At 40.6% G+C, this 27,392-nt stretch overlaps 3 protein-coding genes across 4 annotated transcripts; 1 reads left to right on the top strand and 2 right to left on the bottom strand.

Annotated features, from left to right (window-relative positions):
- The first annotated feature begins 2,403 nt into the window (after positions 1 to 2,403).
- aldh18a1 (aldehyde dehydrogenase 18 family, member A1) lies at positions 2,404 to 16,644 on the top strand. 2 transcript variants are annotated; one of them, XM_084342240.1, is made up of 18 exons: positions 2,404 to 2,757; positions 2,950 to 3,065; positions 5,015 to 5,166; positions 5,965 to 6,114; positions 6,621 to 6,725; positions 6,852 to 7,004; positions 8,192 to 8,282; positions 8,685 to 8,809; positions 8,964 to 9,108; positions 9,675 to 9,748; positions 9,968 to 10,067; positions 10,459 to 10,679; positions 10,834 to 10,971; positions 11,080 to 11,275; positions 11,433 to 11,554; positions 12,380 to 12,566; positions 14,041 to 14,136; positions 14,349 to 16,644. In XM_084342240.1, the coding sequence occupies exons 2-18, from the start codon at positions 2,975 to 2,977 to the stop codon at positions 14,543 to 14,545; spliced, it is 2,343 nt and encodes a 780-aa protein (XP_084198366.1). In that variant the 5' UTR covers positions 2,404 to 2,757; positions 2,950 to 2,974; the 3' UTR covers positions 14,546 to 16,644. The 2 variants fall into 2 exon arrangements, with proteins under 2 accessions (XP_084198366.1, XP_084198365.1); XM_084342239.1 differs by having other exon boundaries at positions 6,852 to 7,010.
- Positions 16,645 to 19,786: 3,142 nt separating this feature from the next.
- Positions 19,787 to 21,426, bottom strand: crygmx (crystallin, gamma MX; the record flags this gene model as incomplete). Its single annotated transcript, XM_084341769.1, has 3 exons — positions 19,787 to 20,062; positions 20,327 to 20,569; positions 21,418 to 21,426. 3 exons carry the CDS (start codon positions 21,424 to 21,426, stop codon positions 19,787 to 19,789), a joined length of 528 nt encoding a protein of 175 aa, XP_084197895.1.
- Positions 21,427 to 21,917: 491 nt separating this feature from the next.
- On the bottom strand, positions 21,918 to 23,514 carry crygmxl2 (crystallin, gamma MX, like 2). The gene is made up of 3 exons (XM_084341834.1): positions 23,497 to 23,514; positions 22,698 to 22,940; positions 21,918 to 22,220 (listed from the first exon to the last, which is right to left on the bottom strand). The coding sequence occupies exons 1-3, from the start codon at positions 23,503 to 23,505 to the stop codon at positions 21,945 to 21,947; spliced, it is 528 nt and encodes a 175-aa protein (XP_084197960.1). The 5' UTR covers positions 23,506 to 23,514; the 3' UTR covers positions 21,918 to 21,944.
- Positions 23,515 to 27,392: the final 3,878 nt, after the last annotated feature.

Below are 27,392 nucleotides of genomic sequence, written 5' to 3'. Positions count from 1 at the left end.
GGCAAGACCAAGAGTCAAACATAAAGTACAGGAGAGGATGATGGGAATTGAATTAGATTTGAGGATATTTACATATAAGCACTGGACAAAGTGCAATTTTGACCTGATGGTGGTGCTAGATGCTAAAAACAGGCCATCATAAAAGTAATTACAATTCATCCTAAAGGGGGGCTTGAATGTCTGTACTAAATTTCATGTTAGTGCATCTGATAGTTGTTGAGACACCACAAATGTGAACCTCATGGTGGCGCTAGAGCAGAAGTCATCAGTTAGCAGAGTCACATACGAATGTAGGGTTCATCCTCAGGGAACCACGCTTGTCTGTACAAACATTTCAGGCCAATACTTCCATGAATGTCTGTAGCAAATGTCGTGGCAATTTATCCAAAAGTTGTTGAGATATTTCAGTCTGGACCAAAGTGACAAACAGATTTCCACCAGCAAAGCGAAAAAATATAAAATGTATATACGACATCAGGAGCATCTATGGTGCATTTTAGTTTAAAGGTTATATTTATAGCAGGTGTAGTCTTACGTGTCTCTTGTGAATGTCATGCAAATTTTGTTCAAGACCAGTTTCGGTAAGAATAATCAGTACTTCTACAAGCTCAAAGGGTTCAAACTGAACAGCCGTGCCCTAAGTTAAAAGGTAGCGCAGATAAACACACACACACACACACACACACACACACACACACACACACACACAGTTAGTGGATTAAGTAAGGTAAGGGTCAGTTCCTTCCCCTGAGTCAGATGGACAGATAAAAGAGCGAAGAGGAGGAGGAACACAGAAGAACAGATAAAGGGCAAAAGCGGACAACAGAGAAAACAACAGGACAGATATAATAGAATAATACACATTTAGCCAGAGCTACAGGAGCCAATTTAGTTAGCTGTGGTCCTGGAGGCAGTAGACGGTGTCAGTCAACTCTGCTCTGGGTTACTTTTCATTTTGTCACAGCAGGATAGTGCAGGTACACAAAACTTTCATCACTACTGTGCCCCTCTGATTTTTCCACCACATGGCACAAAGGAAAGGGGGGATTATGGCAATTGGATCCTGAACTCTGTTGTCCTACAATTAGTTTCAGATTAATACACGAATGTAAATGAGCGATGATGTATTTTTTGCTGTCAACAATCTTTGATACCTGAGTCACACTTTGTATACATTGATTGAACATGAGTCATGTTGTGTGCCCGTATTATATTGTTTGTTTCTCTAGAGTCAGCATGCCAAATACAACACCTCAGTGGCTCTTGTATGCTGCAAGCATTGTGAAAATAAAAGATCCCCTCACTGCAGCGCGCAGCCTGTTCTGTTCAGGAATATTCCAAAAGATGAAAAAAAGGAAAAAACATTAGGAGAAAAGTAGCGTAATGATAATGTAGAATATCATGTTTTGCATCTTATGTTTAACATCGCATTTATACACAGTTTCAATAAGAGTTTAAAAGATGATAGCTACAGCTAAACAAAAGGACAACAAAGCTGGACTAAGTAAAATAAACAAAACTATTATATACATAAGTGGTAGAAAAATAGCTGTATGTACCTATACTGTAATTATATTTAAAAAGCAACAACAACCAACAAAGTACAATGTCTTGGTGTTTATATAAACTGTAAACAAATACACAGTGCAAATAAATAAATATTGAATACAGGCCTATGTAATATGGATATATAATGTTGATACATAATGGCTATGTATACAGCTAATAACATAGCTAATTTTATTATTAACAGAATTGATTAATTTGGTTGAAAAAAAGAAAAATATGGACTGTAGATGAAAGATGGTAAATGTTGTAGCATACATATCACTGTCCAGTTAATCTGGTCCAAATACAATTTGCATTTATAACAAATTGGTATAAGATTCCAGTTTTCTTCCTGTGTTCTTGTTTGTTGTAAATAAATCTCCCTTTCAGCCTTAAAGAAATCCAACAGTATATATGTGAAATCTGGTCCATTTGCAGGCTACATGATGTAAAATCCAATGTGGAGGCTACAAATAATCTTGCTGACAGTCTTTATGGTACACAGGCATTGAAAATGATATAATCATTTCAAACTAATCAATACATTAAGTGGCTTACTTATTCAACAGAGCTTTTCTACTACCAAACCTTCTTTCCACTCACTCTGTTTTGTTTAATCCTGGCATGTGATCTTCACTGGAGACAGTCTTGATTTGATAACTTAATGAATGAATTTAAATAATTGGATTTATAATAATTTATCATTAGCAGAATTAAAAAAAAAAAAACACGATGCAACCAATGCACCAGGCGTTCGAGTTTTATTTTGAAACGTGACCCTTTAAACGACACTTCCGTTCTGCTTCCGCATTTCGCCGGCCGGCCTGACGTCACATCCTGCCACTTCACCGCCAATTTACGAGGCTTTCTCTGTGGAAAAGCCACATTTTAATGTCAACGTGGCCAAGAATGAGAAAATGAGTCGTCAGTCGTTGAACTCTGTTGGACATTAACTGACAGACGCGTTTGTAACGTGAACGTTGTCGAGCCGGCCGCTTTACTCTCGATGCAAACTGCGGTGACAGTTTCATCAGCAGCTCTGTCAGTCAGGGGAGGAGTCGAGTACATGCAGAGCCCACCTCTGTTCAAGTATCTGTGTGATAAATGAAAGAATAAGAGGTTAAAGAAGATGAATAAGACTCAATAGGAGACGTTACAGGGGGCAGGTACTCACACGGGACGAGCTAAAGTGGGACTTCAGCAGCTCAAGTAAGAACAAAGCTCTTAATTATCTTATTTACCATCAAGCATGAGTGTATCTTGACTGTACTCTGGATGCAGGGGATCACCTTTCATGTTGTCACTTAAATATACTGCTCATTTGTATTTACTCAGCAAGTTTAAGTGTATTTGTTGTTGATGTTGTGTGTTTCTCTCTCTCTGTGTGTCTCTTTGTGACAGTAAAGGCAGACAGTACAAACAGACCATGCTGCTGAGAAGGCTGACCCTGTGTTCAAGGAGCCCAGTGGACTTCCAGAGACACGTATGCCGGTTGCTCACCAGACCACTAACACAAGGCAAGCTGTGCTACGAGTACCATACTGACACAGTTTTTTTTTTTTTTTTTGCATGTAAACAGTGTGCAGATGTTTGTTTACAGTCACCCAGCAGCCTGGATTAAAGAAAAGTAAAAACAAACTTGTTGCTCCAGATGTGCAGATAAAGAGAGAGAGAGAGAGAGAGAGAGGACAGTGATGTAACACAGAGGCGCTGTTGCTAAAACTATTACTCAGTTTCTTTTTATTCTCAGTTGACAGATTTCCTCGAGAGCCACCAGACGAATATATTTTGAGTATTAGTATTATATTAGTAGTTTAAGGCATTTCACAAGCAAAAATGCTGAACATTTTCCCAGTTTCAGGTTCGAAGTTTTGAGGATTTTCTGCATTTCTTTATGTTTAGTGGGTTTGAGAGTGTTGTTCCACAAAATAAGCTATTTCAAGACATCGCTTTAGCGATCTATGATGACATTTTTTAGACGAAACAATTCATTGATATCTTTAAAAAATAATCAGCAAACTATTCAATCATACAGAGTTGGAACTATTAGTAAATAAGTCGATTTATAGAAAAATAATTGCCAACTATTTTGATATCGGGGTAAAACGAGGTTTTTCTTTTTGAATAACAAGTTATACAATTAGTATAACTTGTTATTCGAGCAGAAATGTCAAACATTTGCTGGTTCCACCATCTTTAATGTCAGAATTTTCTACTTTTCTTTGTTATTCATGATAGTAAATGAAGAGTTTGGGGGTTTTGAACTGTTGATTGACATCACTTTGGACATTGTTCACATTCTTTTGACATTTTTTAGACTAAATTATTAATTCATTATCAAGAAAAGATTAATTGAACGTAAAAATAATCATTAGTTGCATCCCTAGAATAACAAGATAATTGTTATTTGCAGCCTTAAAATGAACAGTTTTGATAATTTATGATGCCATTTAGGAAGCAGAAATGACAAACATTTGTTTTTCTGTTTTTCATATAACTGTAAAGCAAAACACTTTTGAGTACTGCGCAGACAAAACAAGCAATTTTAAATGTTTTTTATGACTTTCTTAATGATCGATTGATGAGTCGAAAAGATTATTCAACAATGTAAACAATTAGATAATTAGTTTGAGTTTGCAAATTTGAGTGTCCCTGATTATATGAACATAGTCCTTACAGTATCTGCAGGTAATCATGAATTTAAACCTGATAAACTACTTCTGTAACATACTGTGCAAACTCTGACTCAAATGTTGTGCCTGCAGGGAGTTTTCTGACCTACTCTGGTCTGTACAGGATATCATGGGCCCCCCTCTCTCTTTCTCTGTCGGCCTGTCTCTGCGCGTCGCTCTCATGCGCCTCATTGCTCCAGAGAGATGTGTAATGTCAGCACAGGCTTTTCTGCTTGCCTTGCTGATGTGGCAGTTTGAAAGCTGTGATTATCTTGTTTCCCTGGTTACAGATGGATGTAGTGGAGAACTTTACTCGTTCATGTGATCAATGAGACAAAAAACCCAGCAAAACATGCTTGTTTGCACAGTTAGGCAATGTTTGCAGTGTTTTGCATGGACATGTATACACCAGTATATTGATTAATCAGTGTATTTGTTGTGAAAGCTTCACCTTTCTCCTTTCCTTTCCTTTCCTTTTCCTTTTATTCTTTCATTTTCAGAAGGTTTTTGTAAAAAATGTATTCCCTGTGCCTCAAATAGCTGAAGGCGAAGGTGATTTTTCATAGTAAGGTTTGACACGATTGTTAGAAACTCTGCCGTCTAAGGTCTGTTGATTAATTAATTACAAAAGTCTGCTTTGGATTTCTCTACCATGTCTGGTCTAGTTTTTCCTGATATGATATAAAGATAATATAATGGCCTTGTTTTTTGCAAATGAGTAACAATGAAGTAGGTGATAAAATGTTTTATTTTTCACCAGTAATGTAAAAATAGCATCCTCTTCCTCTACACAGTTCCCCAGGGGAGAGCCCACGGCAGCTCCTTTGCACACCGCGGTGAACTGCGTCAGGCCAAGAGGATCGTTGTAAAGCTTGGCAGTGCTGTGGTCACCCGCGGAGATGAATGTGGTCTGGCTCTGGGGAGGCTGGCCTCCATTGTGGAGCAGGTGAGAGGCCAAATACCAGCACAAACTCTGCTTTCATGAAGAATGAAATAACTTCTGGGTCCAGTAAAAAAGGGAAGAAAATCAGCAGGAAATAGAAGTTTTGACAATATCTGTTTCAAATTCTGCGATATATAAACCTGTCAGTGAGTCTTTTCCCCCCTTTTTTCAATATTTTTTCTTATTCTGACACATTTAATTTGTTTTTACATGTTCAGTTTTACTTTTCTGTAACCCTTTGCCATTTTTCTTTGCCCCCATTCTGGCCATGTAGATAGTTTCAGTTTCCCCAGGATTTTGTATGTCTTTCCACAACAGTACAGTATGTAAAGTGACTTCTGTTCTGTCATTTAATCATGAAATATTCAACAGCAACATCTTTTCTCCGGGCAACAAAGTCCTTGTTATTCTTAATAATGGTTTGGTGCTAAAAATCAAACATTCTCCGAAAAGTTTTCATAGGGATGGTTTCTGCGGTAGAAAATAGTTCTCATGAAAACCATTTGCCATTCGGAAAAAAGACACTGAATTCTGAAATGTAACGTTTCTTGCTTTGAGCATCACAAGCGTAATTGCATCCACCCCACTGTATTGGGATAGAAGCAAAACTCTCAGGGAGTGATAACTGAAAACATTGGCAATTAAATAAAAAAACATAATGGCTAGTTACCACCAGGGACATGAAGGAAAATATATTTTTTTTATATAATTATGGCTGAACCAACTTTCTGTCTGAACAAAAAACAAAATCTGTGGGTCCAGCTGTGTGTTTGAGTCCTAATTGGGTGTTTTGCTGTCCAGGTGGCCATGCTGCAGAATCAGGGCAGGGAGATGATGATTGTCACCAGTGGAGCAGTGGCGTTTGGCAAGCAAAGATTAAGACATGAGATCCTGCTGTCCCAGAGTGTGCGACAGGCGCTACACTCAGGACAAAACCAGCTCAAAGACATGGTAAGAAAACGTTCTCGAATGTTGAGGTATAAATCAACGCTGAGTCACATAAAGAAGAAATTTAATACTGAATGTTTTATGTTTACATGAAGATACAGAGTATACACACAGAATCAGCGACAACTGTCAATATGTCAATATAATACAATACCATACAGTAGTGTGCAATAAATACGACCAGAGCCCAAAGTGACATCGTCGAATAGCTTCTTTTGTTGAACCCCCCCAGTCCAAAACCCCAAACCTCTTTATTTACAATGATAAAGAAAGAAGGAAAGCAGTAAATCCTTACATTTAAGAAACTGGAATCAGCAAATGTTTGACATTTTTGCATGAAAAATGAGGATTAATCAGCTGATAGTTGCAGCTCTAATAGCAATGCTAATTGTTAAAGATTGCTATTGAACAGAATTGCTATTGTATAGTTATCATAAATGAAATAAGCCGGATAATATCTTTCCTCACAGAATCAGTATAACCAGACATCTTCTGTATTTGTGTTGCAGTCGTTGCCGGTGCTGGAGGCCCGGGCCTGTGCTGCTGCTGGACAGAGTGGCCTGATGGCGCTGTATGAGGCCATGTTCACCCAATACAGCACTTGCACTGCACAGGTACTTAAATATTGCATAACAAAATAATCACCTCGAAATGCTTAAGAAGCATATGTATCATGCAAAGTAACACATTTAAATCTTCCTCTCTCACTTGCTGCTCTCTCCTCTTTCCTGTGCTGTCAGGTCCTGGTGACAAATTTGGATTTCCATGATGACGAAAAGAGGCAGAACCTGAACAGCACGCTGCAGGAGCTGCTGCGCATGAACATCGTGCCAATCATCAACACCAACGATGCTGTGGTTCCACCGCCGGAGCCCAACAGTGACCTGCAGGGGGTAAATGTGGGTACAGATAGCATGGGGGGTGATGCTGGTGGTGATGGTGGCGATGGCAGCAGGGGTGCTGACGGAGTCGGTAGAGAGAGTTTGTTTATATAGTGTACACACTCACTGGTCATTAGTCGCAGTACTTTCTATCACCCATAAACACACGTGTGCTGAAACACCTCTGCCATCCCGCCTGACCTGATCAGCTCTGCCCTCAACCATTAAGTCATGTGCATGCAGTCTCTGGGGAGGAGGTGCTGTCGGAATGGGTCTGGACTAACTTCTGTAGGTAGACGCCTCCTCTATCACTCACTCCTGTCACTCATTTTAATGTTTTTATTATTTTATTGTGTGCAAGGTCAACTAATGCTCACCTTACGTGTTGTCTATAGTTTTGTACCAAATAGTACAGTGTTTAATTCATAATGTTTCAAATTCTACATCAAAATGCGCTGCGTTTTCTTTTTCTCTCTCATATCTATTCGTTCTGTTTAAACCCGTTCTTCTTCTTCCACTCGAAATTAGTTAGGGATATTGGGATATAGGTGCATATATGCATGTGCATGGATATGCGATAAAAGTGAAATGAAATGTGTCGCACTATTTTTGGGGACCAAAGATGTTCACAAAACACAAAATGAAAATTCAGATATGTCGCAAAATAAGCAATTAAGTGAAACCCATGATATCCCAATATTCCTATAATTTTGAGTAGTGTAATGACAGCAAAAAAAAACATCAAGACATTCTGTATCTGCATTTGCTAGGCGCTCTATTAATCTAATGCATCACTTTATTCAAAATGAGGATTTTGTTTGAGGCTTTTTAATGTTTCTTAGGGTGATGACATCATAATATATGACGACAGACATTCGAAAACCTCAATAGAAGCTTTGAATGTATAAAAATTGACAGTCAGTACAGACCTAGCTGGACAGATATTTTGAAAAAAAGAAACGAAATTAAGGTGGTTGTTTGTTTAAAGTATGTAGATGATTCCCTAAAATGTTCCCAGATGGTCCTGAGTCCAGAGGTACAGTTAAGTAATAGAAAAAAAATGTGCACTGTTTCAAAGTGTCAAGGTATCTGTTACTATTTATCTGCTTTCCTCTAGCCTTTAAGAAAAGGCCATGATGAGTAAATCGCAGATGGCTGTCTTTCTCTTTGCTTACCTCAGCAACTTTCTGGGTCCGTAGGTGATCAGCATTAAGGACAACGACAGTCTGGCGGCGCGGCTAGCTGTAGAGATGAAGGCTGACCTGCTCATCGCGCTGTCTGACGTGGAAGGTATGTGTTACCACAACAACAGTCTGGGTCAGCTGTTAGATAACAACACCATCTGTCTGAGCTCCTCACTGGAGAAAAAAACACTCCTCAGGGTCAACTGAGTCATATGAGGGAGACAAACACAGACCTTCTGCCCCCATGTTTGAAACTGATGCTCAGGAGGTCGCCACGAGGCATTTGTGTGCACAAAACTGTGTCAGTTTGAGTGCGTTTAGAAGACCTAGAATCATTTGTTTTTCCAATTACTTTATTATCATTTTATTTATTTATTAGACTGTTAATTGACAGGTACTAGTTTGCAGTATATGCTGCAAAAGTTTTAGGTTTGTGTGTCATTTTGCATAGTTTATTTTAGACCTATGTATGAGCAAGTGAGTTGTGTAAGAATTGTTGCTTTCTTAGGACTGTACGACAGCCCTCCTGGTACAGACGACGCCAAGTTCATTGACATCTTCTACCCTGGAGACCAGCAATCCATCACCTATGGCACCAAGTCCAGAGTTGGGATTGGAGGCATGGAGGCTAAAGTATGTTACAAGTCCTCAATCACTCAATTAAAAACTTCTCATCTTAGCAGACGTTACCTTTACTTTGGCTATTTTCTTACAACTCATTCACATTTAAAAATATGCCTAGTAGATATTTTGAAATTGTGTTTTTTTGTCTCTCTGTTGTCTGCAGGTCAAGGCCGCCCTCTGGGCCCTGCAAGGTGGCACCTCAGTGGTTATTGCAAATGGCACCCACCCCAAAGTAACAGGTCATGTCATCACTGACATTGTGGAGGGCAAGAAGGTGGGAACCTTCTTTTCTGAGATCAAACCTGCCGGTGAGTTCACCTGAGCCGCGTGCCCTCTCTCTCAACATCTTGTAGCATTTGTATTGTTGCAGCTTTTGTTGTTTTATACACGTAGTTGCCAATTTAATAGTTACATCTAGCTAAAATGAAGCCAGACTGATACAAAAGTCTTGCAATAAATCCTACGGTGAGGAGGTTATGATGTTCAGTTATACCTCAAGCTGTTTAAAAGAGATGTTTCTTAACTTTTATGTCATTCTGGAGACTGTAGTTTGTGGTGCTGTTGAGTTGTTTGGCATCATACTAAGAAGTGTTTCTAATATTTTATCCACCATGTTTATATCAATAAGATCAGGCCAAATATTAGAAACATCTCTCACTATAACTCAATCGAGTTCAACAGCACCACAAACTACAGCATCCAAAATCATCATTGTTGAATTCACACCTCTCTAAAAAGAAATGAACACAGAAATGTAACCTTGTAACCTTCAAGGTAAGATCTATTGTCATGCAGCTGTATTAGACTATAACAGTGTTAGCTTGGTGTATCTAAAAAGCTGTCTGTCTCAAAATCTGTCTTGTCCCTTCACCAGGCCCCACTGTGGAGCAGCAGACAGAAATGGCTCGTAACTCTGGAAGAACGCTGGCATCTCTGCACCCAGACCAGGTGGCATATAGTTTTAAACTAGTAATGGGCTCTTTTAACATCATTAGTTGTTTTCAAATATATCAGTTTATCTTTCAATTATATTAACATACGTTATAAACGCTTGAATTTAAAAGCTTAGTCCTCAGCACTCCTTTATCAGATACAAAGAAACACTGACTCCTTGTGGGTAGATGATGTATGTGCTAATCCTTGCTGTGTTTGGCTGACTGTTGTCAGAGGAGTGAGGTCATCTGCCACCTAGCAGAGCTGTTGACTGAGAGGAAGGAGGAGATTCTGGCTGCAAACAAGATGGACATGGACCAGGCTGCAAATGCAGGTAATTTCTCCAAGAAGATTAATAAAGTAGTTTTTCCTCTTTCACATCTTTTTCCCGTCTCACTGAGCACCACATTGAGTCAGAAAATACTTGGACCTGTATCTTCTGCTGCCTTTGCTCCTTTGAGAGAAATATGATCTCACATATGCATAAACAGATTTTTATCACATATTCTTCTCTGGCAGGAAAAAATGAAATCCATTATTGCAACATAATCTTACTTTATATTATTGTAAAAATCTTCAAATAGACAGTTTAATTAATATCTCTCCACCAGAGGGCGACACAATCACTTTCTTTCTCTATGGATTGCCTCAGTTAGTAATACAGTAGTTCTGATCCCATAGCACCTGATAACCAGGTGTAACCTTGCTCTCCCTCCACTCTATAGGCCATTTGCCTCCAGCCATGTTAAAGCGTCTGAGCCTGTCACCAGCCAAACTCAACAGCTTGGCCATAGGTCTGCGGCAGATTGCTGTGGCCGCCCAGGACAGTGTGGGTCGTGTGCTGAACAGGACCAGGGTGGCTCACAACCTGGAGCTGGAGCAGATCACTGTGCCCATTGGAGTTCTTCTGGTCATCTTTGAGGCTCGACCAGACTGCCTGCCACAGGTATTGGCAAATTCAAACAACTTAAATAAATCATAAAGATGGGAAACACTTTTCTTTTGTATATTCCAACTATTTCTCTTGATTCTCACTCATTTTTCTCTAGACTTTCTGGAAATAAAACCAGAATTTTCACAAATACTGTGTTTTTCTCCAGGTGTCAGCATTGGCCATAGCCAGTGGCAACGCCCTCCTGCTGAAAGGAGGCAAGGAGGCAGCCAACACCAACCGTGTCCTCCACCAGCTCACTCAGGAAACCCTTTCCATGCATGGAGTCAAAGAGGCAGTGCAGCTGGTAAAATCAGTTTCCTACACATTTATTACAAAGCAATACAAACCATTTATATTGCACATTTCATAGACGGGGTAACTTGGGGTTTGACAAACAGTTTTTTTCTACAAGGTGAGCACTCGTGAGGAGGTGGAGGATCTGTGCCGACTGGACAAGATGATCGACTTGATCATCCCTCGAGGTTCATCCCAGCTGGTGCGGGACATTCAGCGGGCGGCTAAGGGCATCCCAGTGCTCGGACACAGCGAAGGAATCTGCCATGTCTACGTCGATACAGAAGCCAGCGTTGACAAAGTCATCAAAATTGGTCAGCATGTATAAATCTCCCTTCTTACTTAGACTGTAAATGTCCATGCGTACATTTGTTGTGTTTTAGTAAATTAATATGACTCAATTTACCATGTGATTTTAGCCAATAAATACTATGAATATGTCAGTAATTGACTGATATTTTCCCGTTCCAGTCAGAGACTCCAAGTGTGACTACCCAGCTGCATGTAATGCCATGGAGACTCTACTGATCCACAGGGACATCCTCAGGACCCCATTGTTCGACCAGATCATTGACATGCTGCGTACAGAGCAGGTAAAGCACCAAATACATACACATTACTCCTTGTTAACATTGGTACAATAACTAATCAAGACATGTGATGAAAGTTTCAGCAGAAAATACTGATTATTATTGTGTGAAAATCCACTAACATCCAACATAAGTGGAATTTTGTTTTTTATGTACCGTAATCAACCGCTTTTATGGATCGATAAGCTTGAGACAGAGTCAATGTAATACAAATGAACACACTTACAATAATCAAATAGTCCATCTACAGTGTTCGTTTTGGTCTTTGGTCTTTTCATGACAAAGTATGGCAAAAAAAATGTAAACTACAGTACCTCAATTTTCTTTACTTTGCTCCCATGATCCTTTGCCTCATGGTAACTCGTCTGCTTCCTGCTGGGTACCTGAAGCTGGTGCTGCGTGCACATTGAAATCAATCTAACAATGAGAAACAATCTTTGCTGCTAGTGATAGAGACAAAAAAAAGGAATGAAGGGAGAAATCATCTGTGGTTTTAATTAGACTGACTGAGCAGTCACATGATCATTTTATTTGTACATTAAATTAAAAAGTATTTGAAACAGCTGAAATGTATTTTAAAACAAAAAAAATGAGTAAAAACAGAAACTGTCTGTTTTATTTCATTTCATGTAGTAAATAGCAGGTAATCTGCATGAGAAATAACAAAAAAGAAAAAACAAATCGGTCATAATAATCATCCACTTACAGTGATCAGTATGATCTGGACAGACATGATCCTTATAAAAGCTTTCCACTGTATTTAAATAACGCCTCCTGTAGAAAATGTATATTAAAATGACCTTTTTTTCCATGCTGTGGTGTCACTAGGTGAAGATTCATGCTGGCCCTCGGTTCGCCTCCTACCTGACATTCAGCCCATCAGAGGCGAAGTCCCTGCGGACAGAGTACGGGGACCTGGAGTGCTGCATGGAGGTGGTGGACAGCATGGAAGAGGCTGTGGAACATATTCACAAATATGGCAGCTCCCACACAGACGTGATCGTCACAGAAAATGGTACGTGGCCAAATGCATACGCGCTATTCTTTTTTTGTTTGTTTTTTTAAATGTCAAAAAGATTCGTGTCACAAAAGATGCAGTCTCCTGTTACTTTGGTCATATCTTACCTCACCGTGGTCAGCCTTGGTCAGTCTTCTTTTGCTCCATGCCTCATGTAGGTGTCTCATATTCATATCAAACTCTCCCTCTCACTCTCTTGACACCCTTCCCACGTCCATCTCAACTCCTGCCACAGTAACTAATGAGCAGTGACACTTTGTTGTCAGGATGAGTGCACAGCCTCCCTGTGTGACTCCAATGCAGGGGACAGAGCACATTTAAAATGTAGAGCAGATGCTAAAACACAGTATAAAAGACTTTGGGTCAACTTTAAACACATTTTTGTCTTTCAAGCGAGCCATCACACTGCGTCTTTCTAACTCAGGTTGTTTGAAATCATTCTGTGCAGTGTCCGGAGTGTTTCCTGACTCAAAGGCTGTGGCCATATTGCCATTTTTTTTTTACAACACATTCATATTTAATATCATGAAATCTTGATGGGAATTAAATGTGTCCCATAAAATGGCGTTTGTGAAATAGACTGCAACAAAAGCAATCATTCTAAGCCAAAAAACATGTACATAATAAAAAACGCATGTGAACTGAGGTGCAACCTTCATCAAAGGTTAAAATACAAATACACTGAAGATTTCACATGTTTATGTTAGAAATCAGAACAAAATGGTGAGCAGCTTTTGAACAATGCAAGAGATAGTGTGAAGCTCTCATGTCTACCCTGAGGATTATTCTCACCTGCAGTGGAGGATGTGCTGCTGCCATCTGGTGACCACAAAAGGTACCTCAATGATTTTAAATTAGTTCTTAGTGTCATAGTAGAGAGAAAAACGAGATTTATATGAATGATAAATAGATATGTACAATAAATAGGATGGATAGATAGATAGATAGATAGATAGATAGATAGATAGATAGAATATACAGTTATATAAGTACGATTGGTAGGTTAGTCTATGACGTCATCAAACCTGCTTTGGCTGCTTGTGCAAAAAAATGTGAACCTGGTTTTATTCATTAATACAATATAGGCCAAGTATTTACATCTAAATGAGCTGGACTTGTATAATATAATAGTAATAGTAATTATTATAATAAATAGGAACTCAAGGATTTCTCCTGAGGACATTTGGACCTTTACTGAACACTTGTCCACCCCATCCAGTCAGAGCTTATAGCAGTGGTTGTGTTTTAAATCATTTGCGGAGGATTGCCTTGGCACCAACGAATGCCCGGAATTATGTTATGAAATCCTTAGATTTGCAAGCTTTTGAGCTTATTGAGTGCATTCATGCATTATTTCAACAATACATAGTTGTCATCTTCACATACTTTATGTTAATGGCTGAAAGGCTTTTAGATACAAGGATACAAGGTCATAAGCTAGCAGCACCAATAGACTGTCTTTCTCTTCCAGAGGACACAGCGGAGCAGTTCTTGCAGCAGCTGGACAGCGCCTGCGTTTTCTGGAACGCAAGCTCACGTTTTGCTGATGGCTACCGCTTTGGACTGGGTATGTGGTGGTCTTATCACCAGATCATCTGTCTTTTGTTGCCTCTTTTCCTGTGTGATCATTTTCAAGATCCATGAATTAAATTCTAAATCGAAAAGAGTCAAGTAGAGTCGTTGTCAATCACGAGAATCACGACACAGCTAATTCTTACTTTCAACACATGTGTTAACGATTCTCACTGGCTGTCTTTCGTCTTCTGTCTTTATCTCTAGGAGCAGAGGTAGGTATAAGCACGGCTCGCATCCACGCCCGGGGCCCTGTCGGCCTGGAGGGGCTGCTCACCACCAAGTGGGTCCTGAGAGGTGACGGACACACAGCAGCCGACTTCTCTGAGCACGGTACCATGAAGTACCTCCATGAAAACCTTCCTGTCACGCAGCCTCCTGCTGGGCAGAGGGACAGCAACTAGACCAGAGACGTTCGCAACACTCACTTGGCCTTAACAGTGGTCAGAATGGTTGAATTTCCCACCAGGAGAAACAGTCACTGGGGGTCTTGTTGCAGATGATGGCTGATGCCACTGATTTAAAAGCACACGGCATGGAGAGAGACGCTTAGCACACCGTTTTAGCAGCACAACAGGAAAGTTGTTTGTATTAAGAGTTTACAAATGTTTTAAATTCTACCTCAGCTTAAGATACTTTTGGATAAGTAAGGAAGGTCACCCTAGGGCTGGGTGATATGGCCTTAAAATAATATCGCAATAACTTACGGCCTTATCGTGAATCTCCTTAAAAGCACTTCACAGATACAAAATCAAATATTACAATATTTATGACCAAATACCTCGATATTGATGTGCAACAATATTGTCGGGATGACTATTTGTACTTTCAAACAATATTAACACAATGCAATTCTTCATAAAAATCATTAGTAATGTGGATATAATGAATAAGGCCGGGCTCACACTGTGGCACTATCGACTGATTTAACTGATGATTTTGACTGATTTTGTCATCCAGACTCATTTCTTCTGCTTTTTGTTTTTTCTCACTGCAAAGTATTAACGTTACTACAGTAAGTTGTCTCCATTTGTTTCCCTTTTGAGATCGTGTGAGAGAGATCACGTGAGGTGCTGTACCATAATCATAATATCCCGTAGTGTGTGATGCACCATTATTTTCGAATCTTGTAGTGTGTGCAGGTTTGAGATGAGACAGAAGAACATCTGTGAAGATGATTTTCCTTATGTGCGTGATGCAACCCGATTGCACAGTCGGTTAGGACATTAGAACATTAGAACAAGTAGAGCAGTCTGGTAAGTTCAGAGAATGACATCACTTTACTATAATGCAGCCTTTAAAACCAGGAAAAGACAACACTTATGTTGTATCATGATATAATGATATCCAAAATCTAAGATTAAGATGTATATATATTTTGATGTATTTTCTCCTGCAGGGGGTATGATGTGGTGATCACAGCACATAATAACTCCACAATAATACATGAACTGAGGGAACTGTGAGCAAGAAGGGAGTTAATTAGGATTACCTTCTCATGACAAAGGAAATACAATTTTATAACAAAGGAAACAGAAATGCATATATTTTTAATTTTCTTGACAAGGCAATCTCAGGATAAAATGTTGAGACTGACACTAATTCACACAGAAGCATTATTTCATTTCATCATACAGCATGAATGAGACAGACATCACCACCAAACTGTACTTACTTTGCTAATTTTATTGTCTAAAGCTACCCAATGTGGCCAATTAAAAACAGTGTTGTGATGTTACATATTTTATTTATTCGATTCTGTATATCATCGTCTATTCTCTCAGAAAATCAAGTTATAACTACAAATTATGTAACTGAAGGGCCTAATTTTATCTTAGCTGATTGCATTGACTGATAACCAACAAGGTTTCATATGGACTGTACTGTAAGTGCTTTTTTTGTTCATGTAAGCTAAGTTTGTTTTTTTTTCTTTTCTTGCTGTAACTCCAGGTTAACTTTCTTGTATGTTTCTGAATGTACAGTTATTTTGACCAGATAAGATGCTGGTAATTTTAAATGTGGACTGAGACAACCACCACAAGTTGAACCAAATCTTTGCATTACACATAAAAGCTTGATTACATGATTAAAATGTGTAGCACGATACAGTCCCAGAAAGTCACCGGTTTTGTTTTATAGCGATGTAAGTTAACATACACTCCAACTTGTATTCATCTGTTTTATTTACCATTTTTTATTTATTTGATCATTGTTACCAGTTGTGCTCATTTTTCCATGCTTTGCTGCTTTCCTGCTTGTTCCTCGTGGCGCCCAAAGCCCCTGTCAGTGCAGGAACAGTAATTGACAAGCTGCCTCCTTCAAGCTGGAGGGGAGAACGCGACTGCTTTTAAATTAAGCTCTGTAACATTCCAGCCTCTGAGCTCCTATCTGATGTCTTGCAACGCACACTTAAGGAGTGGTTTGGGTTGTTTAATAGCAGAATGTAGAATAAAAAAAAGGTTGAAAAAGAATATTTTTGGGGATATTTTTCTTACTTTCTTTGATTTTTTTCTATTTTTTATATTGCAGATGAATTGTTAAGGACTTTTTTTTGTTTTTTTTACACGTATGTTCATCTCTGTCCTGGCACTTGTGTTTCTACTTTCACAAAGAACACAAATTAGTGGGGAAAAAAAAAAATCCGCACTGATCTGAAAAACAGATGTCTAAAAAGGGCCTTTTTAAAGTTGCCCATAGGGGAATTCGCATTGCTGGAAGTGGGGCAAGGAAGATGGAAGACAATACTATAGAGGTTTAATTATCCAGCCATCAGAAAATGAAAAGAGGGAGAAGGAGAACTGAGACTAATAATGGAATCACAGGCTTATGTTCTTGGTTTCTCTGTTTCTTTCTCTTTCCCAGCATCTAAAGAATTCATTCTCCAAAACGCACTACTTACCCTTCAATCAGCTTCCCATCACCAAGTCCAAAGGGTTCAGAGATAAAGCGGGAGACAAAACTCGGATCCCACTCTTTTGTCCTTTTTATGTGTGAAGCGATTGAAAAATATCGTCTAAATGACTGGAGGTAGAGACAGAACAATCCAGGGACATTGAGTATTGCCTGTTTGATGCACAGAATTGTATTTTACAATATCACATTCATCAAAGTTGTTTGCTGCAGTAACAGAAGCTACTCAGGTGCAAGTGTGTTATACTTAGCTGCTGTATTTTAGGGCTGCAACTAAAGACTATTTTCATTATACATGAATCTGCTGATTATTCTAATGATCAATGTTGTTTAGTCATTAACCAAACCCAAAGACTCTTCATTTACTATCATGAATGACAAGAAATTGCATAAAATCCTCAACTTTAAGAAGCCGGAACCAACAAATCTTTGGCTTAAAAAATAACTGACACGATTAATTAAGTGTAAATATAGCTGGTAATTAACTTTCATTCAGTCGACTGAGTAACTAAACATGTAATCGACTCCAATCCGACACCAGTTTTCTACTTCAAGGTGCAATATGTAAGATTTTTAGTTCAAAATATTCAAAAATTGACTAAAATGATAAACCAAATGTAAAGATATACATGCTACTGTTGACATTATGATGTATATGTATTGTGTTGCAAAGATATATACTGAGGGAAGTACTGTATGCTAACCAGCTAGCCGTTTCCTATCCCAGTTTAAAGCTCCTGTGCTAGCAGTATAAACACCAACACTTCCCACTCCGTACTGCTAGCTGCAAGGCTAACTGAGCTAACTAGCAAATGGCAGCTTCAGTTAGAAGTAGTAAGCGGTTACTCTGGTGATATGCTGCCCCATATTTGTTTGTATAAATTTGGCCTATTCTTACGTATTGCACCTTTTAAGCTTTTTTCAGATTTTGCATGTAAATAATGGTATATTTGCAATGAACTGCAGCCCAGTATATGAGATTCTCAAAATTCCCAGCAAAATCGTTCCTTACTGTTTTATGCTCAGTGTTTGAATTGACAGAAAATGCTACGTTCATACATTTCTCCTGGAGTTCCACACGAATAAAGGTTAGTCTTAAAAAATGTTAAACTTGTGATCCCAGCCACCTATATTCCTAAAGTTTAGATTGCCATGCAGTTTTTGATCACCCTGTTCTGTCCTCCACTGATGTATCCTGGAAACTAACTGAACTCAGAGCAGAGCTCATAAGTAGAAGATTAGTAGATTTTGTATAACTGTACTGAATATTTAAGCAAGGCTGTTTGCAGAGTTTTCAGGTTATTTTTCTCTTTATGTGAAGTTTGCAAGGTTTTAACCATTAACTTTAAACACAAATGACCATAGACTTGTTTTCCGTAGTTCTGTGTAAGTCTAAAGCGCTTGCATCCTGAATCCGGTTAATATTTGAAGCTGCTGCCCCTTCATGACCTCAAATTAACTTCCAGTTATAGCTGAGGCCTGCCAGCCTGTAGATTTCCTCTCATCTCTTATCTGACATTGCCCTGCAGACCCCAGCTGATCAGATCCCATGTTGCACCCTGTTGATGTTGTGTTGTCTGCTGGGTATTGTCGTCCGCAGATATAAAAAAGGATGATGAGGGCAAATCACTGGACTTGTACAGCAAAGCTGACAGTTCTTTAATTGGACATTACTCAAGGCCAAAACTCATATTTCTTGTTGTGCTTGATCTTAAGAGACTCTCAAATGCACTCCCTGCTGGGCTTCAAATTTTTTTGAATCAATAATTAATGGTCAAAGTTATTTATTCATGTGTATCTTTGCCAATTACGCAGTGTCTAATTAACAATTTCAATAATTGATATTTATTTCTGAAAGGGTTCAGTATCTTGGGCTGATGAAAAATGCATGAGCGGGGATGTGGACTGGGTTTTGTTTTTTGTTCTGAGAGAGCTTGATGCTCGGGGCTAATACCAGGCCACTTTGACTCCAACTCTTTGAGTTGGCACTGGCCCTGTGATGTGGATCTAATATGGGCATCTTTCATGGACCCAACGCGCTTACTCTGCACCATGTGATCTCATAAAGACTCCGACATGCTCATCCTCAGATACCCCCCTTTTTTTTGGTCTTTAATATTGAACTTCAAAGAATAAGCTTCTGTTTCCTTGATAATTTTTCTTTGTGTATGTGGAATGACAATATCACGGCAAACTGTAGAAACTCTTGGTCTTACTAGGACCTCAGTGGTTACACTTCTACATCTAACTCTGTGGCCTGATGAATCTAAAGTTCAATTACCATACTAAAGTGAAAAATATTCCTCAGATTTATGAAAAGCCATATCCCCCTGATCTTTTTGTAGTGACAGCTGTAGTAGTCAATAGAAAATTAACAAAGGCTCGCTTTAGTTGACTTTCATCAAGTTTTCGTTTATTGTGATTCCAGTAGGACAGGAGGTTTGGGACCAGCGAGGCAAACCATTTTGCTATGGGACGACCAAAGCAAAAAAGATCATCACTATTAACTGTGAGCATTGCTTGAGCACTGAGTTGGAGCGGAACTTCACTCAACAATGCAAAGCAGCCCAAAACTAGAACCCAACAGCAGACGCACCAAATCCTCCATCATTAAAATGCATGATTTCAGGTTTGGACACCACAGTGTTGAGACCACACTGAAACAGTGTTGGCATTAAAGGAACAAGAGGGTGGAAAGCTTAAGAGTGAGGGCGAAATAAAAAAGAAGCCGGGAATCAGTTGAGCTCGGTGACGCGTCTCAGAGAGCCGAAGGTGGGGCTGGTGCTTCCCCACTCGCTGTGCCTCCTGTACTCTCCAGGACGCAGGAAGTACTGACGTCCCCTGTAATGGGGGTGTTCGTGCAGCATCCAGTAGCCCTCCATGACGTTGGCGGAGGAGATGTCACGGGTGTGGAAACGCTCATTCAGATCGGGGCAGTCGTCCATTAGCTCCATATTCTGGCCGGCAAAGTCAGATCGCTCAAAGATCTTCATCCTGTAGTTCCCGTTATACTGGGGAAGAAATGGTGAGAAACTAAGATTTATAGAAAGCATTTGTTCAACCACAATAGAGTAGAATTACAGTAAGCAATTTGTCATGAATCAATGGACTCGATATACAAAAATGATGTTTTAAAATAGCCACAGGTACTGGCACTGAGTGGGGAAAACAGCAGGACTAGGCTTGAGAACTAAACGATCCTGAACTGGCAACGCAACAGAAACCTTTAGTGAGAACATTACTGCAAACAGGGTGGTGCATCAATTAAAACTCACAGGTGGCACCATACGGCAGGAGCGGATACAGTCATTGAAGCCCGCCCAGCGTTGGTAGTCGGGGTACTCGCCCTTGTGCAGCATGTACTGGTAGCCACCATAGTTGGGCTTCTCGTAGGCAACCCAACAACCGCTCTCCACTCTTATCGAGTTGCAGCGGCTTAAGTGGTTTTGCATCTCGGGATAGTCACTACTGCACTCATAGTGACGACCCTGGAAGTTTCTGTCTTCGTAGAAGATTATCTGCAACCGATGGATGGACGGATGGACATAATCACCAAAAGCACGCACTTCATATGTAGGATTTTCTTTGTGAGTCTTAGTAGTAGTAGTTTTTATTCAGTCATCACACATAACACAGTAAGTATGAACAGTATCAACAGTATAAACAAAGTCAACAGTCTATGTGTTAAATAGTGACTGAACAGGCTCAGGCAGACGCAAAATCCTACATTCATATCAATTTAAGTCATCCTCCAAAAACAGTAAATCATTTGAACTTGTAAAATAGCTTCATTAACCATTATTTTGAAAACCAAAAGCAAATTACACATTTTTATTTTATTTTATTTTTCGCTTTGCTCCATAACATCTCCTTCTTAAACAATAATAACTTCAACTTTTAGTTTGCATGCTTGCTGTAACCGTACCATTTGATATTCTGAACCAGGTTTGCAAGTTAGCTTTATCCAACAAACTTCTTGCTAAGAATAATAGTAAGTGAGGAATTTTGGAATAGATCAGCTTGAGGGAGTATGAAAAAAGTGTCCCAAAAGATGTGCCAGAAGCAAAGTTGAATAAAATACATCTTAGCATGTGGTATGTTTTAATGAAGCGAAAAAAGTCCTATTTTCACAGGAATTAAAACTTCAAGCTCAGTTTAAAAACTCTATTTTTAGTGTCCTCAATAGGAGACAGAGGCATCATTTATTTAGTATAACTTTCTATTATTTTGTAGCTGACCATTACAGTATTCACTGCCCATCACATTGCAGCATTTATCAATTATTTACCACTTAGATGCTATCACTATACCACACATCAGAAGATCGAATGGCTTTTACTGTATAGATTTAAAATTGCACACTTACCTTGCCCATTGTAACTGTGTTAAAATCAGACTAGACCAGATGTCGGGCTGTACCGGACCTCTTTATAGACCCTGCTGGGATCAGGGCTTTGCAAATGTGAAACAAAGCTTTGCCGTGTCAGCACAGTACGCTCTATAGACTGCAGAACACTATAGGACTGGTGGGCTGCGGCGGCCCTCTTTGTCTCTGTCAAAGCTCTGTCTGTCTACGGAAAATACTGTACCAACTGCACTTTCTCAAAGGGCGACAATAAGAGTTGCAACATCTGCCTTTATGGCCGTGAATGCCAGAAAAACCTACGTGCAGACTGTGAGGACAGGCAGGGCAAAGAGCAAGCGAAGAGAAGAGGTATTTGACGGCACCAAAGATCATCAAGCAGCAGCAGGCTTTGATGGGTTGAAGATGGACATTAAGCAGGATGCAAATATGCTGCTGTGTCATTGTTCTTCAGATGCAGGGATTTGTTCAAATAAGCTCACAAATGACACTGGAAATTTAGTCTTTAATGTTTATTTGGGTTGCACAGTTTACATGACAGTCCTCATTCTCCTGAATGACCCCACCATGGGGTTGTGGCATCCCCAGTCACCACAGGCCCTGTACTCTCCGGGGCGCAGGAAATACTGGCGTCCCCTGTAGTTGGGGTGCTCGTAGAAGATCCAGAAGCCCTCCATGATATTGCAGGAGTAAATGTCACGGAAGTGGAAACGCTCGTACACGTTGGGGCAGTCGTCCATGAACTCCATGGTGTGTCCCATCATGTCGGGCCTGTTGTAGATCCTCATCCTGTAGGATCCTCTATACTGTGTGTGAAATAAACCAGAAGATGATTATTATGCAATTTTGGTAGCTGTGAACCCGAGAGAGCACTTTGGTTGAGCCGGTTTTCTTTAACTTTAAATTCAAATGAGTACTTCTTTAAATAAGGAACTACAGATGAGGATGAGCGCCAACTCTTTCGCAGCATGACAGAATTAGATTTTTTTTTTTTTTCCCCTCCCCAAACTGCCAGAAACACTCAATGTGACTAACAGAATTAGAATGAAGGCACCAAGTCTTATGGGGGGTGTGTCATATTCCTTTTAAAGGCTGACTGGGTCTCCTTGTGGGCCTCACAGCAGAGACTTTCATGCTATGACCTGCCTGAGTATCTGTAAATGACATCAAAAGGCCGGTGATTGACATCCATTTCTAAAGCGGCATTTGATGTACAAGGTGAGCGACAGGGTGGGGTAGGGGGAGGGGGGGCACTACCGATCCTATCTGTTTGATTGACTTACAGGGGAGAACATCTGGCAGGAGCGGACGCAGTTGTTGAAGCCCATCCAAGTGTGGTAGTCGGGGTACTCGCCGGGCCCGATGATGTACTGGTAGCCCATGTAGTGAGGCTTCTCATAGGCCACCCAGTGACCACCGCTCACACGGATGGAGTTACAACAGTTGAAGTGCCTGAAGGTGTCCATGCAGTCACTGCTGCACTCCCAGTGACGGCCCTGGAAGTTGCGGCCCTCGTAGAAGATTATCTTGAAGAGAAGAGAGAGAAGCATGTATCACTCATGTTACTTGTTGCAGTACGCATGGACGGACTGTAGGGGACACTGCTCTCCCTTGAACAAACTCAATTACTTTTTCATGAGTCCTTCAAGTGCACAAGCCTCTACACTGTTTTGTATATTATTTTCAGTTCTTGGCAGGTGAAAATCAAGGCAATTGAAGCAATTGCTTCAGCTGACTTTTATTTAAAGTATAACTCATTGTGTGCTCGCTGTCAACTACTCAAATTTAAGGAGCCAGAAATTGTTGCTGTCATGCAAATACAATGAATCTGTCATCTTTGGATACCACGTAATTGTTGATCTCCGCAGGCGCTTCCCTTTTAAACACCTATATGTGTGTTTTCGGTCTCAAAAACACATCGTCTAGCCGTCCGTTCTCTTTTTTTCTAGCTTATACTTTTACTCGAATGAGTGCTCCTGCTGCCTCTCTTTCCCTGTTACAGTATTTGACACGTGTTCCCAAACCATTTTCTCTCTTCACCTCTTCGTCAAACCTGTTACCATACTGCATGTGAGCTCATACCTTTCCCATGGTTGCAGGCTTGTGGATGTTTTGCGCATAGACCTAGACACACTTGCAGGTCCTTTTATACTCTCCCACTGACGATGAGGCCTCTGACACGTCAGGGACTACTACTCTTTACCTTTAACAGATGCCAACCAGTGTTCCCTTTGTCTGACAGGCTCACGGGTAACTTATCTCCTGTCTGCTAGAGTTTACCTATAGAATTCACCCCCCTCCCTTCCATCGCAAAAACCAACACCACACAAGTGCTATTCTGTATTTGTGTGACCCTTGTCACTCCATGACCTTGTGATGCAGCCTTTTGAAATGTCACACAAAAGGCCCTTTAGGTGTGTGGCCCCCGAACAACAAAGCCTTTAAAGTGTACCGCGGGTTAGATCATTTTTTGGGGGGAACTATCTGAAAAAAGACTCATCCTTGTTGTGAGTTTAATTTCACGTCTTGCCCGACTGACTTTTCATTCAGTCCTGCTCCCAGTTTGAGTTTGGATTGATGCGTTCCCCATGTGGTGCAGGTCAGAATGTAATTGTTATTCATTTCCTGTTAAGGGAAAGTGGACTGAGTCAAGCCCTTGTGTTGATATAATCTAAAGTGATCTGTTGACTCTTTTTGCTTCCATAGCCTGCAGTTGTGCTATGATACCAGACGGGACTGGTCTGTTTGTACATGTACAGACAGAGCTGCTAAGTGCATGTGTGTGTTTGTGTGATATAAAAGGAGGGGTTTGGGGCACATGTATGTTTTAGTCTTTGTATAAAATAATAGATGTTTGGACTTGAGTCTCTGGCTTGTAAGCATAGCCCAGAGCTGAGGGGAAAAGGCTAGAAAGAGTTGCCGTCATGCATTGTGTTCCCAAAGCCCAGCTGATGCCAGCAAGGTCAGTCTCATCCTTTAGCCTTTCATCAGGATAAAGGGCTGGTGCCCCCTCTCCACTTTGTGCGCTTTTTGCAGCTTCGACTGTGTTAAAAAGGCAAATGTTTTCAGAGAGCACAATAGCCATTATGTTCCTGGGCAAAAACACTGCTACTGGGGTAGTATACCCAGCGCTATATGACACTGTTTCGGTGTTAAGGAACAGTGTTGATAAGCTTTTGCTGCTTTGATCATTCATTGACTTGAAACTCTCATAGGCTTCAATAGCTTTCATGTTTGAAGCTGCACTCTTTTTCTATGACATAAGTAGATCATTGATATCCTTTCATCACAGCGTGCAGCGTAATTGTGGCAGATTATCAGATGGGATGTTGTTTTGTTATTGCAAGTTTCTTGAGCAAATATTTACTCCGGGAGGAAAGGTTTTATCAGAACATATAAGGAACAAATGTTTAGATTTCTGCTCGTATGTTCATTCATGGATTAATGATTTCTTTCATCACGCCCATTAAATGTAAAGTCTTTGTACTCGGCGTTGATGCAGGAGGGCGGCAGAATGACAGGGAATTCATGTTGTGACGGAAAGCAGTTGCTCAGGCTCTGCACGACACGGAAGCAGGCATCCGCAGCCGATGCTGCTCGGCCTGACCTCCGACCTTTGCAGCCTGTTGAGAGAAGCGCGCAACTGAGGTGCAATGCGATGTTTAGACCGAGGAAAAAAACACGCCACCACTTTCATTGTCATTGTTCTCGTTTTCATCAGCGAGGAACATCAGCTAACCCTCACTCATTAGTCGGGACCTTGGCTCTCCATATCTCTGTGGCTTCCAGAGGGGAACCTTGTTTCACAGGCTCTCAAATGATCATCTTTAGCTGTGCTACAAGACATCTCCTCCCCACCCTGAAGGGAAAGTAACATCACAGAGGCCCTTGCCTGCTTTCTCAGTTCCCCCTGGAGGAGAAGAAAGCTACCCGCTGTGGAGCATTCCACTCTTCATCTCAGAATGATGGAAGAAAAGGGAAAGGAGAGGGGAACAGAGTGGGGGGCTAGATTCGCAGCTCCATTGTGTCCGAGGATCTCATTGTGCAATCTGTGTAATCGCGTGGGAGATGACGACACTATTAGCCCGCAGAATGACTGTCAGTTGGGGACCTCTGTGATTGATGTGCACCCCACGGAGATAGGAGAAACTTTGACAGATAGCAACCCCGGCACTAGTTAACTTGCAACCTTTTTCATCTCTCTGGCTTCCAAAAGAAAAAGCCATTCGTGTAGCTGATACCTAATTAGAATGCGAATGTGCAATTCACTCAGTAAAAACACATTTCAGGTCAGGGGAGACTTCTTTCAATTCAAAACAAATCATATTCCCTTAATCCAAACCATGGTGTCTCTGACCCCGCTATATACAATAAGTCTCACCCCTAAAATGTTGTAGGGAGAGATAGGAGAGCAGCCGCGCTTGCAGTGCCTCCAATGTGCTCTTTTACTGAACAGTCATTACAAAAACACTGTCGTACTGAGGTGTAAACAAGGGGTCTATGTGAGTTTTGCTCCTGAGAACTGGCTAATCTGGTGCTGAAAATGTGGTATGATCGGAAAGCGCTCGCCAAAAAGCCTCCCACGCCGGGAGTAGAATGAGGACCTCTCTTTTGCTGAGAGATCATCCTCTCCATTCTTTCTGTCAGAAAATCTCCAGGCATCCTCCCTCTCTTGTCACTGCCAGCGCACAGGCTCTATCGGGATTGCCAGACGCAGGAGCCACTATGAGCCCGTGCCAGGGCCAGGATTTACCGCGATGCGTCTGATGTGCTCCATCTTTTTGCTGGGGGATAATTAAAAGAGGAAATGGTGTTGGAAGAACAGAGTGGAAAAGCAGGAGGAGGGGGCTTGGACCGAGCAAATGGATGCAGCTGTCAATTATGTTGAGTTGTTGATATGTTGTTTGTTTTCTCGTCTTTGAGATTTTCGCGTTGAACTGTTTCCCCATCAGGATTTGAGTTTTAAAGTTTGTGGTAAATCTCCACTCCGTACATGTAATTAAAAACTACATTTAGGCTAATTAAGAACTACTCTTAGCAATGAAATCATTGTAAAGACTTTCTTTAAGTTTGATTCTGATGACCTGCAGGTGGTCATTTCGGTGCAACCATGAAAGAAAACCCTCCTCTTTTAAGACTTTTTCTTTACACTTTATTGAGCTTTAACGCTGCCGACTTTAAACTGAATTGCGCTTTTTTAAAATATCATGAATTTGAATAGCAGCTCTTGTGCTCGGAAATTAAAGTAGAAGTATTTTTGCGACAGCCGGTTTTTCTTGTTTATGTTGGATTTTCTTCACGTCAGTGCGAGCTGTCTTTCAGGGAAAAAACCTGGACTGCTTAAATCGTTCGAGCATCTCCCTTTATTTGACTAAATCGATTTGAGATGCTCCACCATACATGCGTGACCCAAACTCTGTGAAAAAGCAGGACAACTCCTTCGTCTCTCAGCAGACACACCGGGGGGAGTTCTGGCTTTTAGTTGCTCTCACTCCTCATCTCCAGTCTCTGTTTTGACGTGGCGTGTCTCCCATGCCCCAAAGCTTTAAAGGTTTAAAGAGCAACTTTTCACCCTGTAATCCAGGTGCCTTTCAAACAAGTCACGCTGTTTACTGACACATGACAAAAAAGTTCAACCCCCTCTCATCTCCGCGCTTACAAGACTGTAACTCACCTCAGAGCCCGGTAGTCATTCCTCCAGAGCGCCCTGAACAAACAGAGCCTGAGCGAGAAGGGGCCCCTGCCTTTCACCACTCACTAAATTTGTAATCAGATGTGATGCTGTTGTTCACTTCTTCAAATTTGTCATCAAAGCAAATGTGTTCTGACAACAGCTAGTGACAAGTGCACCAGAGGAGAGGCAGCAAATCAGCTTTTCTCACACCGCATATCAATTATTGATCATGTTGCCCCCTCTCCTCCTCCTCCCCCCCGCTACCCCAGCAAGTAGACACCTTGTGATAATGAAATACATCAAT

Source organism: Pagrus pagrus (genome assembly GCF_965226575.1).
Source record: "Pagrus pagrus genome assembly, chromosome: 21".
Classification (NCBI taxonomy): domain Eukaryota; kingdom Metazoa; phylum Chordata; class Actinopteri; order Spariformes; family Sparidae; genus Pagrus; species Pagrus pagrus.
The sequence above is the reverse complement of the archived record's forward strand: the minus strand, read 5'-3'. Positions and strand labels throughout refer to the sequence as shown.